Source organism: Peromyscus leucopus, chromosome 22, assembly GCF_004664715.2.
Source record: "Peromyscus leucopus breed LL Stock chromosome 22, UCI_PerLeu_2.1, whole genome shotgun sequence".
NCBI lineage: Eukaryota > Metazoa > Chordata > Mammalia > Rodentia > Cricetidae > Peromyscus > Peromyscus leucopus.
In genome coordinates this window covers 49,617,681-49,634,069 of record NC_051081.1, presented here as the reverse complement: position 1 = coordinate 49,634,069, position 16,389 = coordinate 49,617,681, and the positions used below count along the sequence as shown (strand labels likewise).

General features: G+C 53.1%; 1 protein-coding gene and 1 long non-coding RNA gene across 4 annotated transcripts; one reads left to right on the top strand and one right to left on the bottom strand.

Annotated features, from left to right (window-relative positions):
• Positions 1-599: 599 nt before the first annotated feature.
• Positions 600-3,930, bottom strand: LOC119086478. The gene is made up of 2 exons (XR_005089769.1): positions 3,564-3,930; positions 600-1,562 (listed from the first exon to the last, which is right to left on the bottom strand). It is a non-coding gene; the product is annotated as an uncharacterized LOC119086478 (long non-coding RNA).
• A 286-nt stretch (positions 3,931-4,216) lies between these two features.
• On the top strand, positions 4,217-16,043 carry Klf11 (Kruppel like factor 11). 3 transcript variants are annotated; one of them, XR_003735420.2, is made up of 5 exons: positions 4,217-4,428; positions 6,474-6,725; positions 7,811-8,750; positions 10,838-12,068; positions 13,475-13,560. XR_003735420.2 is itself a non-coding variant. In XM_037198163.1 (4 exons), exons 1-4 carry the CDS (start codon positions 4,387-4,389, stop codon positions 9,575-9,577), a joined length of 1,260 nt encoding a protein of 419 aa, XP_037054058.1. In that variant the 5' UTR covers positions 4,217-4,386; the 3' UTR covers positions 9,578-10,402. The 3 variants fall into 3 exon arrangements, 2 of the variants coding, with proteins under 2 accessions (XP_037054058.1, XP_028733530.1); XM_037198163.1 differs by lacking the exons at positions 10,838-12,068; positions 13,475-13,560 and adding an exon at positions 9,552-10,402; XM_028877697.2 differs by lacking the exon at positions 10,838-12,068 and having other exon boundaries at positions 4,219-4,428; positions 13,475-16,043.
• The last annotated feature ends 346 nt before the right edge of the window (positions 16,044-16,389 follow it).

Here is a 16,389-nt window from a genome sequence, read left to right as displayed (position 1 = left end):
CAGTGCATGCACACCCATGCGCATGCACACTGATACACACACACACACACACACACACACACACACACACACACACGCACACATACACCCTACTTGCATGAAACAGTATCTTGAGTGAAGGAAGCCACACCTCAAATTTCCCATACTACAAATTCTATTTATAAAGGTTTCAGCACACACACAAGTTATCAATGCTATTAGAGGTCATAATAAGGACTGTGCTGGTCAGGGGACCAGGAAGGATGAAATGGTGACTGGAGGGAGCTTGGGTGGCTTCCAGGTTCTAGGAAGAGTGTTTCTTGCCCTGGGTGTTGGTGGCACGTTAAGTTCGTCCTGTAAAAACTCACCTGTGCACAGAATTTGTGCTTTCCTGTGACTGTGCTGTGCTTCCTTAAAATGCACAGAGGCAGAGGAAGGGGAGGGGAAGGAGGAGGGAAGACAGAGACACCCCCCCCCCAGCAGTTAAACCAGCATTCCCATGCTGGTAACTGATCCTGTAGCTCTCCTTGTGTGTGGGCACACAGTGGACCAGCAGGATATACTGGAAAGTGGCAAGCAATCTAGATGTCCTGGTTATTCAACCAGAAGTGTTAAACACATTCATAATGGAGTGTTGTTATTTAACCATTACCAAGAACAGAGTTGATTTTTACAGATCGATGTACAATAAGCTCCAAGACATAATGTGAAGTCAATAAGGCGGGCTCAGAAGGCTCACAGCACACAGTCTTCTCTACAGGACAACATGCACACGTGGGTAGACTGTGAGCACACTCAGGAATCGGGTATTCTGGCCTGAGGGATGATGTTCTCTCTACAGCCGTGATCTATAACTATGTCCAGTCCTTCTTGCTGGACCACACTGTCTCTGAGTGTTGGGTGACAAGGGTCTCAGGAAGTCCTTCAGCTTACAAACTTATCAATATCCTCTTGAATAGGAGCTGGCAGCAACGGAAGCCTGCTTGGCTATCTGGAAGATGGCTAGATGCGGTAGACCTAGGACTTATGCCTGAAGAGCCATGATCCCAGGTTACCCCTTCCATCCAGGGAACACAGTCCGGAATAAGACAAGCTCCAGGTCCCTGGAGAGCCATCACCCTGTAAGAATGAAGCAGAACTCAGGGAAGGTCTGACTGCCAGAGGTGACTTGGATCCGGAGGCCAAGCACATGGCTTTGTGCTGAACAGTCGCCAGGGAACCATATTGCGGACTTTAGTCAAAGCAGACAAGAGCCGCCTCCCTCCAGGCAGGAGTAACGTGTTCTGGTACGCGAGGGCAGTGACTTGACCTAACGCCAGGGCTGAGGGCCTGGAAGGCAAGCAGTGGAGAGCAATGTGGGAAGCAATGAAGAAAGATGGGGTGTCGTGTGGGTGGGCGTCGGGTCCAGAAGAGTCAGGGATTCCTGGGTAAGTTTGAGTGTCTGGATTCCACCTGGGGCTTTGAGGAGGGGTCCGGTCCACTGTCCACTTTTGGAAAATCCTTCCAGTGGTGAGAGGCAGATGACACAGTGTCAGCCTTGCTGGGACGCGGTGACAGTCACTCAGGTATGTCTGTGTAGCAGCCTGGACAAGGGACGGAATGAGCGATGAGAACAGTCGGTGAGATATTTTAGAAGAAACGGTGACGTCACTGGCGAAAGACCACACACAGGATAGGGAGGAGTCGAAGGTGAGACACATCACTAGATCAAGAGGCAGGATATCCAGAGTCACCCTCTTGAGTGAGGACATCCAAGCTGGGTGAACGCAAGTTCGCTCCCAAGGATGCTGGATGAGAGAGAGGTACCTGTGGGGTGCCCCAGAACAGAAGCCAGCAGGGCTGACAAGGCTGATGTCATGTTGACTCATTAAATCAACAGTTACCATGTGCTGACGCGGATAAATCAGCCCAGCTCCCTGTCCCGGGGGAGAAGACAGACAGCACACGAAGAAACAGGAAAGCTGCAGCCCGGGCAAAGTGCTATGGGGAGTGAAGGTGCAGACAGACAGACAGACAGCAGGCAGGGAGTGAGGTCAGCCTGAGTCCACAAGCATGCTGGAAGAGGCTTCCCGGGGAGATGTGCCAGTAATGTCACGGATACATGGAGTAAATGACACACGCTAAGCCCTGGAGACAGCGGTTGATGTGACAGGCAACCCAGAGCAGGCCTGGACCCACGTCTTAGTTTATTTTCGTGTGATTATAACAAAACACCTGTGACCAGGAAGTTTATAGAGGGGTGTGTGTGTGTGTGTGTGTGTGTGTGTGTGTGCGCGCGTGCGTGCGTGCGCGCGCGCACGCGCGCGCACATGGAGACCAGAGGTTAGCCTCTTAGGAGCCGCCCACCCTGATTTTGCTGGATTTGTTTAAGGCAGAGTATCTCATTGGGATGTGGGGCTCGCTGACTTGGCCAGACTGACTGGCCAGCGAGGCCCAATGTTCTGCCCCTCTGCACCTCCCCAGAGCCGGGATTGAAAGTGTGCATCACTCTGCCTGGCTCTTTACGTGGGTCCTGGGGTTCGACCCCAGGTCTCCAGGCCTGCCCTACAAGCTCTTTCCCAACTGAGGCACCGCCCCACCTCCTATATAGAAAGGCCATTCGATATAAAAAGTTCATTCGGCTCACAGTTCTGCGGCCCAAGAGCACTAGTTGTGCTCAGCATCTGATGGGGGGGTCTTCCTGCTGGGTTAAGACACTGTGGAGTGTCACGTGGTCAGATAGCGCGAGCAAGCCAGCCAGGCTCTCTTATTATAAAACCTCATGCCCTTCCTTAATCCCAATCACCTTCCAAAGGCCCTGTCTCTGAATACTATTAACATGTGACTCTGGAGACTATTTCCCAACACATGAAGCATTAGCAACCATCGGTGCCATCGGACTGGGGAGAAACCAAGAGCAGATTCCCTGCAGGAGCTCAGGTGTGCATGGCGGGGTGGGGAGCGGGAGGCGTTTTCTCAAGCAGGGAGGGAGCCACTGAAAAGTCTAGGGATGCCTAGGGCGGGGAGAGGGGACGATGGGGAGGCGGCGATGTGGGCAGGGGTGGACACGGGGAGTCAGAAAGCCAAGGGGAGAGGAGGCAGCAGGCAAAACAATTTCAACAAGTCTGAGTGGAAGACTGAGTCCATGTATGCTCAACTCCCAAGTAAGTTAGACATGGTGAGTCCTCTTTAAACGCTCCCACTGTTACTTTCAACCAATGCCTTCTCTTCTGTTTACTCCCACATCAAGCCACTGTGGAACTGAAGGCATCGGGGCTGGTATGAACCTTCAGCCTTACCAGGTTAAGTACCAGGCTCTGCCTGCTCACCTGTGTGAGGACAGGCGGCATGATGCCCGGCTCCAGAACACTCACATCAGCTATGACTTCCCCCCCCCATACCTCCGCGGGTACCCAGGCTCTGCAGCGAGGCCTCTGACGCTAGTGGAGAGGTGTCCTATCGCTGCACGGTAGATTGGGGGACCCACACACATTGCATGTACTACCCCTGCTCTCCAAGACCTGTGAGGCGTGTAAGTGGATAACCGCACCTAGAGACCCTTTGTATGGCCCCCGGGAAGGATGCGCAGGCCTCATTATGCATACGTTATTAGGTGGTCGGCTACAAGGCTGGTGTTCCTTCAGCAAACTGCAGGCTAGCACGGTGGAAGAGGGCCAGACCCAGAAGCTGCAGATCTGGCGCCCTGCGGGAAAGAGCGGATGCAGGAAATGTCCCTAAACCCAGACAGCGTTCAAACCTCCTCCTGGGCAGAGGCGCGGTGCAGGGAGCCAGGGCCAGCTTAAAAGAAATCGTAGAGGCAGCCTTAAGCCGTCCCCGGGAGTTCCGCCCACCAGGACGGGCCGCTAGCGCGGGGCCAGCGCGCGACCTGAGCGAGCGGCCCCTCCGCCCGCCCGGAGAGGACCTCACGGCAGCCGCCCGCCGCCGCGCCTCCGCCGCCGCCGCCGCCGGGACCTTTCCCCTACTTTCCAGGCCTCACGCCCCGCCTCCAGCCCGGACCAAAACACGTGCCGCCTCCCGCCCCGCCGGATCACGCCGCGGCCAGGCTCCGATCACGCGGCCCCCGCGGCCCCCATTGGCCCGCGGCTCGCCGGCCCGGCGCCGATTGGCTGGCGGCGGAGGCCACGCCCCCTCCGGGAGGGAGCGGTGTATTTTGGTTTGCCCGCGCGCCCCGCCCCGGGCCGCTCCCTCCGCGGCGCCCCGCCCCTCCCGCGCCTGGCGGGCGGGCGGCGCGCGGAGGCAGAGCCGCGCGCGGCGAGGAGGGCGGAGGTGCGCGCCGGCGGCTGCAGGCGCTCGGGACCCCGCCGCCCTCCCGCCTGCACGCCCGTCCGGCCGCCGCACACGTGCAACCTCCGCCGCCCGTCTCCCCCCGCGATCCGCAGCTTTGTCGCCTGCAGGCCGTCCGGCACCATGCACTCGCCGGGCTCCACCGGCCCGGGCGACGCGCGCGCGGTGAGTGACGGGGCTGAGCGGCGGGGCGAGGCGAGGCGAGGCGACGCGGCGGGGCGGGGAGGGGGCGCGCGGGAAGGATGGCGACTCCGCGCCGCGGTCGAGGCCGGGGCGGTGCTCCGGTCGCGGCAGGGGCTGCGCGGCTCGGCCGGGTCCGGGTGGGGAAGGGGGGCGTGATGAGCGCGGCCGGCCAGCCAGCCAGCCCCAGCCTGCAGCTTTGTCTCTGGTCCGCCGCGGGCCCCGCCCGGCGCGGCTATTTCCAGCCATGACGTCACCCGAATCCAGCGGAGGACCGCTGTCGAGTGTGGGCGCGGCTGGCGGGAACGAGGAGGGCGGGGCGGGGGCGGGGCCCAGGCAGGGGCGCGGCGCCAGGGGGGCGTGGTGAAGGCGTTTGCTGGCGTGGGGGGGGCCGCGAGGGGCGGGGCCAAAGCCGGGGCGTGTCCAGAGAGTGCCTGGGGAGGGGCGATGTGGGGGGCTCGGTGGGACCCCGGGCTGAGGGCGCGGTGAAGGCACCTGGAGGGGAGCAAGGGCGGGGCCAAAGCTTGGTGCGAGCCCCTGGGGGGAAGGGTGGGGTGGGGCAGGGGGCGGGGCCGGCGCGAGGGGGTGGGGCCAGAGCGGCCCTCTGATAGAGGGGCGTGCAGGGGGCGGGGCAAGGGCCGAGTCCAAGGTGGAGCCTCTGGTGGGAGTGTGGCGGTGGGGCCGTGGGTTGATCCAAACCAAAGGAGTCTCAGGAGGGTGTACCTGGAGGGAGGGTATGGCGGAGTGAGCCGGACCGAGGCAAGAGTGTGTCCGGAAAGTGCTGGGGGGGACGTGGCAGCTGAGCTTGGTGGCCTGGTAGGGGGGTAGCGCTGGGCAAGGGGTGGGGGCCAAAGCAAGAAGGGGCGTGGTGATGGGACCTGGACACCGGGAGTGTAGGGCTTGGGCCTAGCCACAGAGTGGAGTCAAGGTAGGGGACCCCAGTCAGAAGGTGTGGAGCGCAGGGCCACGGAACCTGACAGAAATGTTGGGGGCCAGGGGAGGCGAGAACACAGCAGTACGTGGACCCCAGGGTCCGTATTGATCCTGCCTAGTCTACGGGCTGGACATTCCACTCGATGGATCAGAGTCAAATGATCCTGGCAAGAGGTCGAGTCTGCCCCCTCCTCCCCCCGAGACGCTGGATAAGGCCCTTTGCAAAAGGTGGCCTCTTCACTTGCTCACTGAAGGGGACTCTGGACAGACAGGAAGTTTCGAGGCCCAGAAAATATGTGTGGAGATATATGTATCCAAGGTTCAAGGTTCTCTTTTGGAAGGGGTGGGTTCCAGTCTCTTCCTCCCCGCGCCCCTGGTTGTAAAGGTGGTGTGGTGTGCAGGACCAGGTGCCTTTCACACACCCTTCTGCTCACCCCACTGCCTCCTAGTGTTCAGTAGTAACGAGTGTCTTCATGTTTCTGAATGCTGAGGAAACAGGCAGTCACCGTGGGCTCTACTTGAATGGAACCCAGGTTCAGCCACTGGGAAATTAAGCTTGCGGTAATGCTTCCTTAGAGACACTACTTTGGCGGCTTTTGATCTAGAAGATCTCACCCGCCTACTGGCTGCTTAGCCTTATTAGCTGCTTCGTCTGTTTATCTTTCCCGGGACACCTTCCTACTAATCTCTTTGTTGTATACATCTAGAGTTAGTCTTAATCATTTACCCAAGAAGCTTGAAGTTAGTCACCTGTTCTGTTTATTTTTATTTTATATCGGTGGGCATTGACCTCAGGGTCACACATGAGCTAATCAAGCATTCTACCATTGAGCAATAGCCCAGCCTAGAAACCTTTTTAAGAATCAGGGTTTTGAGTTTTCTGTCTTGTCTTGCGGAAACTGCCTCTTAACCAAACCTAATCTTCAGAGCTTGAAAGCAAAGTTGTGAGAGTTCCGTTCAGGTCTTCTTACGTCAAGACAGAGCCTGTTGCTTTGTCAGAATGCTGCACGTTACGTCTGTGGTCGATCTGCCTGCCTGTCAGGGTTACCCCTTTTATTCTCCTGAACTAAGAAGCCGCTGTCTTGTATTGCCTGTAGGCCGACATCATGGACATCTGTGAGTCCATCCTGGAGAGGAAACGGCATGACAGCGAGAGGTCCACATGCAGCGTCCTGGAGCAGACGGACATTGAAGCTGTGGAGGCGCTTGTTTGCATGAGCTCTTGGGGGCAGAGGTCCCAGACAAGACCCCTCACGCCGGTTTCTGATTCTGGTGACGTCACCACCACTGTGCTTATGGACACAGTTGCACCCGATCTACCAAAGGACTTTCATTCTTTTTCAACTCTGGTAAGAGGGGGTGGGAGAGAGAAGCATTTTTGTGAACTGCCAGAATAACTTAGGTAAAATATGTTGAAGAACTTGTAGGGAGATTAACTATGGTGCTTCCAGATGCCGCCAGGAAGTTCCCTACATTTCCTTTGTATGGATACCAAAGTGTGGAAACGTATCTCTTAGAAATGTTTTCTTTTCCTTGGTGAGCCATAACTTGCTGACAGATGGTTAATGTCCATTGGACAAAGCCTAAAGATGGTTACAGAAAGGTGATGTAGACCAGATGCCTGGGGAGTCCCAGGTAGGGTCTTGCGTTGTCCCAGTCTAGGATGAGGATGTGGAAAGCAGCTATAGAAAGCATGGACTCTGACATCAAACACCCTTAGCTTAGCGGAGACATGCCACTCTGCCTTCCTGTGGCAGCCGCCTGGTGTGACTGGGAGTTGATAAATCAATATTTTATTTTTAGGTTCTAACTTGCCACACCTGCGGAATTGCTTCTTGGGTTGGAGAAGTCAGGCTGTAGATAGCTCACGGTAGTAAAACTAAGATGTGCTTGGCCTGGGCGAAGAACTCTCACTGAAGACTGTGGAGGGTAGACTTGAGGAGGAGTGAGTGGAGCGAGAACTGGAGGAAAGAGGAGCTGGCTCCTTGTAGCCCCTCAGGTCTTCAGGCTTGGACTTTTTCACGGTGGCTGATAAGTGTTGGGGGCCAGTGCAGAGAGGCTCAGTTTGGGAGAACCACTGTTTTCTTGATTTAAGAGCCTGAGATTTCATGAAAAGCTTTCATTTTGGTTTTGGAGACAGGGCTTTTCTCTGTGTAGTCCTGGATGTCCTGGAACTCACTCTGTAGCCCAGGCTGGCCTCGAATTCACAGTAATCTGCCTGCCTCTGTCTCCCGAGTGCTGGGATTAAAGGTGTGCGCCCCTGCCACTTGACGAAAAGCTTCCATTTTAAAGTATGAATCTGTGTTATTTTTACAGTCCTTTTAGTTAAATTGCTTCTGTCAGTAGCTACGCATGAGCTAGGGTAGAAATACCCTTCCTTCCAACAAGACCAAAACAACCTATGACACGATGCTTTTCTTTCTTTCTCTTGAAGTGCATAACTCCTCCTCAGAGCCCAGAGCTCATGGAGCCATCGACAGGGACCCCTGTTCCTTCCCAAGTAACTAATTCCAAAGGATGCCTGGTCACCGCCCTGCCCCCGTCCCCCGCTGCGGCCACCGGAGCGCCGAGCAGGAGGGAGCCAGTGGAGCCAGCCCCAGGGTCCTCCTGCAGGGCTGTGATGACCAGTGTGATCCGGCACACTGCGGAGGGTCCCGCTCCTCCGTGCTTTCCAGCCGCCCCGGCTCGAGAGCAACAGCCGCCTGGCAGCAGCGGAGAAGGACAAGGCGGACTGCTGGGCCATCATCGTGAAGCTTTGCAGGACACACGCTTGGCAGATGGCTTACTTGTTCCTGACTCAGTCTCCTGTCAGCCTTGCTCACACAGCCCTGGTGTCCCATTCCCCATCTACAAAGACCAGCAGACAGGCTGGCCGGCTGCCGTTCAGCCCTGCTCACCAAAGAATCCTGAAAGTGACTTGTCAAGGAAAAGCACCCCCCTGATTTCTGTCCCCGTCTCCAGTCCCCCGGTCCTTTGCCAAATGATCCCCGTGGCTGGACAGAGTGGCATGTTCTCAGCTTTCTTGAAGCCTCCTCCCCAGGTGTCTGCAGGGATTGTCAAGCCCATCCTGCCCCAAGCTGCTCCGGCGCCCCAGCCTGTGTTCATGGGCCCGTCTATGCCTCAGGGAACTCTGATGCTGGTCTTGCCACAGAGCACCTTTCCCCAGCCTGCTACCTGCCCATCCGGTGTCATGGCCATCGGGAATACCAAACTGTTGCCCCTGGCCCCTGCCCCGGTCTTCATCGCCTCCAGCCAGAACTCTGCCCCTCAGGTAGACTTTTCCCGAAGGAGGAACTATGTTTGCAATTTCCCGGGCTGCCGGAAGACCTACTTCAAAAGTTCCCACCTGAAGGCTCATCTTCGCACCCACACAGGTGAGTGGTGGGGGGCCTGGTGTGAAGGGGACGCCAGAACTTCAGGGAGGAGAGCCTCCTGAGCCTCTTGAGAGAGGCAGGAGAACCAGTGAGGAGGGCGGGCCTTGCTGCAGGTGGGGTCATCAGCAGGTGCCCGCTGGGGAGAGGATGGGGTTTGGGATGGTTTGGGGGTACTCTGCCTCACTGCAGTAGCATCGCGTTCATATTCAGCGTAGACATCAGTGTGATTTGGAGGATGGTCCACGCACGCCATCTGAGTTCACATTGTAGAATTGGGGGTGGGAGGGCGTCCGAGACAGGGTTTCTCTGTGAAACAGTCCTGGCTGTCCAGGAACTCACTCTGTAGCCCAGGCTGGCCTCAAACTCACAGAGACCCACCTGCCTCTGCCCCCTGAGTGCTGGGATTCAAGGCACACACCACCAGCGCCCGGCGACACTGTAGAATTTTTAAGAGTATAGGAATTTTTGTTGTTGTTGTTTGTTTTTGTTTCATTTGGGTTTGGTGTTGTTGCTTTTGAGAATATATAGTATTTAGTTTAAGAAGTCACACGAGGGGCTGGAGAGGTGGCTCAATGGTTAAGATCACCGACTGCTTTTCCAGAGGTCCTGGGTTCGGTTCCCAGCACCCACATGGCGACTCACAGCTGTCTGTAACTCCAGTTCCAGGGGACCGACGCCCATGGCAAAACACCAATGCACATACATAAATAAACAGAACCCCTGCAATTAAAAAAAAAAAAAGTCACGCAAGAAGTTATAGCAGCCTACTGGGTTTCTTTAGTTTTTAAATTCTGTCTCCAGGAACGGAAACATTCTCCGGCCGTTAGAGCAGCCGCTGGCCGCGTGCACTTGAAAGAGGCTGGCTGGACCGAGGATCGGGGTTGCACATTCTCATCGCTTGAAGTTTTACACTCAAGTGGCTTCGGGAGCTGGTGGCTGCCGTGCTGCCCAGCGGGGCCTGAGTGCCACTCGGCGCCAATTACTTCCGTGGCTTAGAGCAGGTTTCTCAGGTCCTCTGAGCTGCTGCCTTGTCATTGTGTGTGGTCCTGTGGGTACGTGGTCTGCTGGTTAAACTTGGCTTTAGAGAGGCGTGTATTGACATGGAAACACATGCGGAGATGGAGGGGTCTGTGGTAATCGCCCCTCGGTCCCATGAGCACGTCTGATTGGTGGACTGTGATACAGGAAAGCCTGAGGCTGGAGGGACTTACTGCTGTGGTTTTTATTTTAGAATAGTGTTGATACCGGCCGGCTTCTAATTAGCACAGTGTGCTCTGACTGCGGCAGACTGCATTGCTGAACAGCGTGCACTCTGGTGTTTCGACAGTCCAGAAGGAATTATTCCTTCACACTCCGGAGCCGTGGTGGCCTTTAGGATGTGGGCCTTACACCTGTCCTGTGTTTCCTTTGTCAGAGGAAACACAGCCTCCTTCTCATCTGCCCGTGTGTTTCCACAGTCAACCTCAGCCCTCCCAGCTTCTGCCTGGTGGGGCCCTTGGAGGGCTGCCCCACATCAGTTGGTGGGTGCTTGCTGACGCCTTCCTCTTTGACCCCGTGGGTTATTAGTGCGTGTCTCACCACCTTTTCTCTGTGTAGCCCTGGCCATCCAGGAACTCGCTCTGTAGCCCAGGCTGGCCTGGAATTCAGAAGGCCACCTGCCTCTGCCTCCTGAGTGCTGGGATTAAAGGTGTGCGCCCCCACTGCCGGCTTGTTTTTGTTATTTCTAAACTTAGGTTTCTGTGTGTGTGAGTGCAGTGGCCTGGGTGTCTGGCCCCCTGCAGCTGGAGTTACAGGTGGTGGTGAGTTGCCCACCGTGAGGACGGGGACCTGTTGTGGGTGTGCAGCAAGAGCAGCATGCACTCTAACCTGTGAGCCAGTCTCCTTGTTTTCCCTTTGTTAGATAGTTGTCTAAACCGCATACAGACTCCTGGTGCCGCGCTAGTGCAGGGTGCTTGGCACTCGAGCAAGGCCCCCGTTCTGGTGGCTGTGTCGGATGAAGGGGCAGTCTGTTCTGTTCACTGGGCTCGTGGGCGGGGTAAACCCCCATTCTTTTTTTTTTTTTTTTTTTTTTTGCTTTGTCTATCCAGATGAACTTTCCGTCAGAGTCTTCCCAGGTAGAAATACTGACAGAACCGCAAACCCTGAGCTAAAGGCAGTTCCTCCATGCTTCTCAGAGAAGTCAGATGGATTTGAATACGCATGAGGGTTCTGAGTGCCATGCGTTTACCATTCGCCAGCCCTCCTTTGGAGTTCTCCTAAGAACTGAAATTTCCTGTGGGTTTATTTCAGATAAAGATTGTATTTCAGGTACTTCTGCCAGCCTGAACAATATTTAACTGTGAAGAAGAAGGTGAGGTGAATGGGTACTCCGTTTGGCCGGAAACAGGGATTTTGTAAATCGTGTGTGGAGGGACTGGCAGTCTCGGAGCAGCTCCCGGGCACTGGGTATGCTGCTGCTGACCCTGGGGAGGAGGGGTGGGAAGTGCCACTGTCCGAGTCTGCTTTTGGATGCTTTGACAGTAGCTAATAAAAAATAGGCTACCGAGCTCAGGGCTCTGGAGCTGCCAATCTAAAAGCATCTCTAAGGGCTAGCCTGCCACATTCCCAGTGTGACAGGACGTCACCTGATGCAATGGGGTTAGTATGCCAGAGAGCCTGCTCTTGTAACAGAGCTGCTTCTGAGACTCTGTTCATCCATAATCCCAATGCTCAGGACCCATCAGTGGCCAAAGATCCTACTTCTTAAGTATCAGTGGCATATGACCTTGGGATTGCATTTCCGGGGTATGAAGGTTGGGGTCATAGTGAAACCACATTAGCTACCCCATGTTTACCATGAAGATTCTGAAATCACGGAAGCCTCACTGCTAGATTTTCAACTCTGAGAACTGTTGGAGTTAGTGTCTCTTCGAAACCTGTTATTTGCTACCTGCTCTAGGAAATCCACAGAGAGACAGATCGCATAGCAGTGTGTGCTGTCTAGCGAATCATCCCGAGTGCATAGAGTCTGTGATTGCCACAGCCAGATAGGAGGGCTTGAGGATGCAGAGAAGGGCCTGGCCCTGCGCTGGCTGGAATCTACAGTATCTACCTGCCTGAAGGATCCCTTACCTCCAACTCCAGGAGGATAATAGGATCTGGGCACCTGCTCTGAAGTGTTGATAGACACTTCAAACTTAACCAGAGAGTGTCTGTTAGAACACAGACCTTGTCTTTTTATAACTCTAACCTCTGTGGTTATGGTTAATTTTGTCAACCCGACAGGATCTGGAATCATCTAGAAGACAAGACTGGTGTACCTGGGATTATCTAAATTAGGTTAGTTAAGGTGGGAAAACCCACATTAACGGGGTTCTAGACTGGATAAAAGGTTGACAAGCAAGCCAAGCATCAGCATTCATCCTTTCTGCTTCTGGATGGTGGACAAGAGAGGCCCAGCTGCCTCAAGTTCCTCCTGCCATGGTGGACCTGTACCCTCCCACGGGACCGGAATAAACTCTCCCTTCATTCGCTCTTGTCAGCAATATAGGAAGTAATTAAATGTTTCTAGCCACATGGAAAGTAATTAATGAACCTATTTGTCAGTGCGATAAGAAATATGAACGTGAAATAATGATTCTAAGAAGTCTTAAAGCCCCTTGGAAGGACTTTCCGGGGTGTGTACAGTTTGTCCTGAGAGAGAACGATTTCTTTAGAGAATTTTCTCCCACATCTGTGAATGCTAGTCAGTTGGTAGAGTACTTGCCTAGCATGCATGAAGCTCCAGGTTCGATCCCCAGCACCCTGTAAAATTGGGGTGTGTGGTGCATATTTGTAATCCCAGAGCATATGGTGGAATTAGGAGAATCAGAAATTCAGTGTCTTCCTTTGCTATATAAGGGCTGTTAGGGACTATCCTGGCCTCTGTGAGACCCTGTCTCAAAGATGCCTAACAAAACAAAACAAAAAACAGTGTTGTCGGGCTGGAGAGATGGCTCAGTGGTTAAGAGCACTGACTGCTCTTTCAGAGGACCTGGGTTCAATTCCCAGCAACCACACAGTGGCTCACAACCATCTATAGTGAGATCTGGTGCCCTCTTCTGGCAAGCAGAACACTGTATACATAATAAATAAATAAATCTTGAAACAAAAAACAGTATTGTCTAGAGATAGGAGGATCTCTCAAGTTCCCAGCCTACCTGGGCTAGACTACTTTACTTAGCAAGACCCTATCAAAGAAAAAAATAGCCAGGGATGGTGGCCAGCACTCAGGACACAGAGGCAGGAGGATCGCTGAGTATGAGTTGTAATCTATGTAGGGAATTCCAGGCCAGCCAGGGCTATATAGTGAGATCCTATCTCAAAAAAGTCTCCCCTACATATAATAGGTTTGTTTTTATTTATTTTAAAATGCATCTTTAAAACCAAGGGTGGTGGCACATGCCTCTTAACTCTGGCACTGAAGTAGATTGCAAGTCTCCATCAGAAAAGCAAAACACGAAGCCACACACGTGTGCGTGTGTAAAATATCTGAGAGGTTAGTCTAGTTTGAGACGTGTGGGCTTCGGCATATTACATGTCAGGGTCAGAAGAAATGCATTGTGGGGGTTTGCTGACTTCAGAGCCCCCCAGGCTAGAACAGCAGGTGTCACTCTTCTGAGATTGAGTGACCCGTGGGCGGCCCTCCGTGGGCTTCCTGGTGAGGTCCTGAGTGCGCACGCTTACTTGAATACGTTTTCCTCTAGGGGAGAAGCCCTTTACCTGCAGCTGGGACGGCTGTGACAAGAAGTTCGCCAGGTCTGATGAACTGTCTCGCCACCGCAGAACTCACACAGGGGAGAAGAAGTTTGTGTGTCCTGTGTGTGACCGGCGCTTCATGCGGAGCGACCACCTGACAAAGCATGCCCGGCGCCACATGACGACCAAGAAGATCCCCGGCTGGCAGGCAGAGGTGGGCAAACTGAACAGAATCACCCTGGCGGAGAGCTCCGGGAGCATCCTCGAGCCCTTGCCGGCCTCGGGCTGAGAGGTTCTGCGGCCCCCATCACCGGGGGCCTCCTCTTCCACCTCTTCAGGAATGGGGAGTGGGACCCGTGTGTTCCTCCCCAAAAAACAAAAACAAACAAACAAACAAAAACATGGTCTCTGGGCTGTCGAAGTGGGGAGCTGGTTCTGATGGAAGTACGTTAGCTTTCCCTTTCTGGTTGGGACCCTATTCAGTGTCTCTTGTAGTTTCAGCGCTCTCTCTCTCTCTCTCTCTCTCTCTCTCTCTCTCTCTCTCATAAGGAAATGGAAGGAAATTTGATCTAAATCACCAGCATTCAAACAAATATTTCGGCAATAAAGTTTACAGAGTCTGGATTTTTTTTTTTTTTAAACAACCTTTCTAGTCTATGTTTTGTAGAAATGAGACAGGGTACTAATTTTTATACTTTTTTATAAAAATATTTATATTGTGCTCAAATCACCAATTTCTGGATAGACAGTTTTACAACCTTCTTTTCCATTTTTTATAACGAAGTTTTGTAATGACTCTGCTTAAATACTCTTGGTAGTTAGTCAGAAAAAAAATCAAAATCACAAATTTGTTACCGGCCTTTCCTAGCCAATATTTTAGGTCAGAACTGGTTGAATAAAGAGCTCTCAAAGGGGAAAAAAATAAACTAGTCAGCTTCTTTGTGTCAGTTCCAGGGGAGAGTCTAACAGAATCCTGTAGCCCACAGAACTAAAATCGTGGTTGGGTAGAATTCATCACGTGTGTCTGATGTCCCGGGGAGGGTGTGCTAAGTCTGCGTGGACTGCCAGCCAGCTAAGCAGGGGCCAGTGTACACTGTGTTGACGTTGGGGCCACTCGTCTGCCGAGAGCCAAGGATCCCATGGCCTGTCTGTATTTAAGCACCAAAAATCGGGAATTCGGACACCAAAGCTTTGTAGATGGTCTGTCTGTTGGCTTCTGGTGTGGTCTTGTACTGCATGATGGGTTCGGTGACCACGGAGAGAAGAGCACATGTCTATATTGGTTGATAAACTTCCCATCCAAGTGCATTCTATGCAAGGCAAGGCATACATGCACCGTGGGCCCTGGGGTTCAGATGCCTTCCTTAATTATGGACAAAACACTGAGGCACTCCGTGGATGCCACTCAGCTGCCCTTGCGTTCATTGTGTATGAAGGGCATTCTTTTGCTCAAACAAGACTTGGAATGGGGATTTTGTAGCTAACTTGAAAACAGATCACAGGCGCTGCTTTGATGCCTTGTGAGCATGTGCTCTGCATATAGTGGCCTCCTGTGCGTCCCAGTGACCACAAAAACTGGCTCTAGTTAGATGTTGGGAAGTTGAGGCAGTACAGTGAGAACAATGTATTGCACTGTTTGGGCAGCCTGAGAATATTTTTGTGTGTTACTGTATTAGATTTTGCATTTGCCTTTTAATACTGGCATTTAACTTTATTTAAATGATGGCAAGGTTGAACTATGAAATAGTAAGATAAAATGAGGTTTTGTGTTCGGGTCCTCGAGGCTTATAGAACCTTCACGTGGTCATACATTGTTACTTGATCCCTGTTAAGCTGCCTCTGGTAGCCTCCGAGCTTTGTATGTATGTGTGTTTAGGAAGTGTTGGTACAGCTCTCCAGGTAATCGTCACCATTGTCTTTTAACATCAAGTAGCCGCAGGAGACGAACTGTACATAGCTCACGAGCGTCCCGGTGGTACCTGGTTCCTGTCCTGCACACTGTCAATTGTGCAGAGGGTAAATGACATCCAGTGTGAGTGTCTTTCTCCATTGTGACATGCAGAGTGATGGTCGCTGTCCTGGTGTTCCTGTGGGTCACGGAAGGTCTTGGAGTGTTCGGTTGCTCATCCCTAGGACTTCATCCTCTGACCAGTGTTGTTTCTAGAGTAACCGACGTGTTGAAACCCCTTTAGGGTTCCATTTCCTGAGTAGATTTAGAAGCCCCGTCTGTGGAAGACCCCACCATTTGTCCACTGAAAGACTATGTTGGAAAACATTTCCTATCTGAAAAGGACTCCTGAGCCCCAGAGCCCCTGGGGGGTGGGCTGCTCCCTTGGGGGCCCCCTGACCCCCCGTGGTGAGGCAGTACCCCCAGTGCACTTTATTGCTTGAGCAATTCTGCTTGATTTGATTTTTTTTTTTTTTTACTTTGTTGAGCCTTTCGGTAGTTTTAGTCATAAAAATTTAAATGTTTTGAATACTTATGTTTTATGTAACAGACTTTGACTTATTTAAATGAGTATTGTGTCATGTAACCTTTGCTTTGAATCATATAAAACTCTCTTGGTTTGCAGACTGGACTTGTGTGCTGTGTTGGTATAACTGTGTCCAGTGACTTAACGCACGCGGTTTTCATAGGAGTCTGGAACAGTCATCATGTGTCGGCCTAACTTGAATTCTTATTTGGGGGGGGGGCAGTCAAGACTGTTTCGGAGGAAGCGATACAGTGGCAAAGAGATCAACTCGTAAGAATTCTTGCAGGCAAGTTGTGGCAGTTTGAAACTAATAAGTCGTAATGGGACTTCCATTTTTACCTGACAGAGTAGTGGAGACCAGCTTCCGTCTCCACAGGTACAACCAGCTCCCATCCACAGCCGGCGGGGGGAGGGGGAGGGGGGGATCAGGACAGAGATTCCCCGTGTGT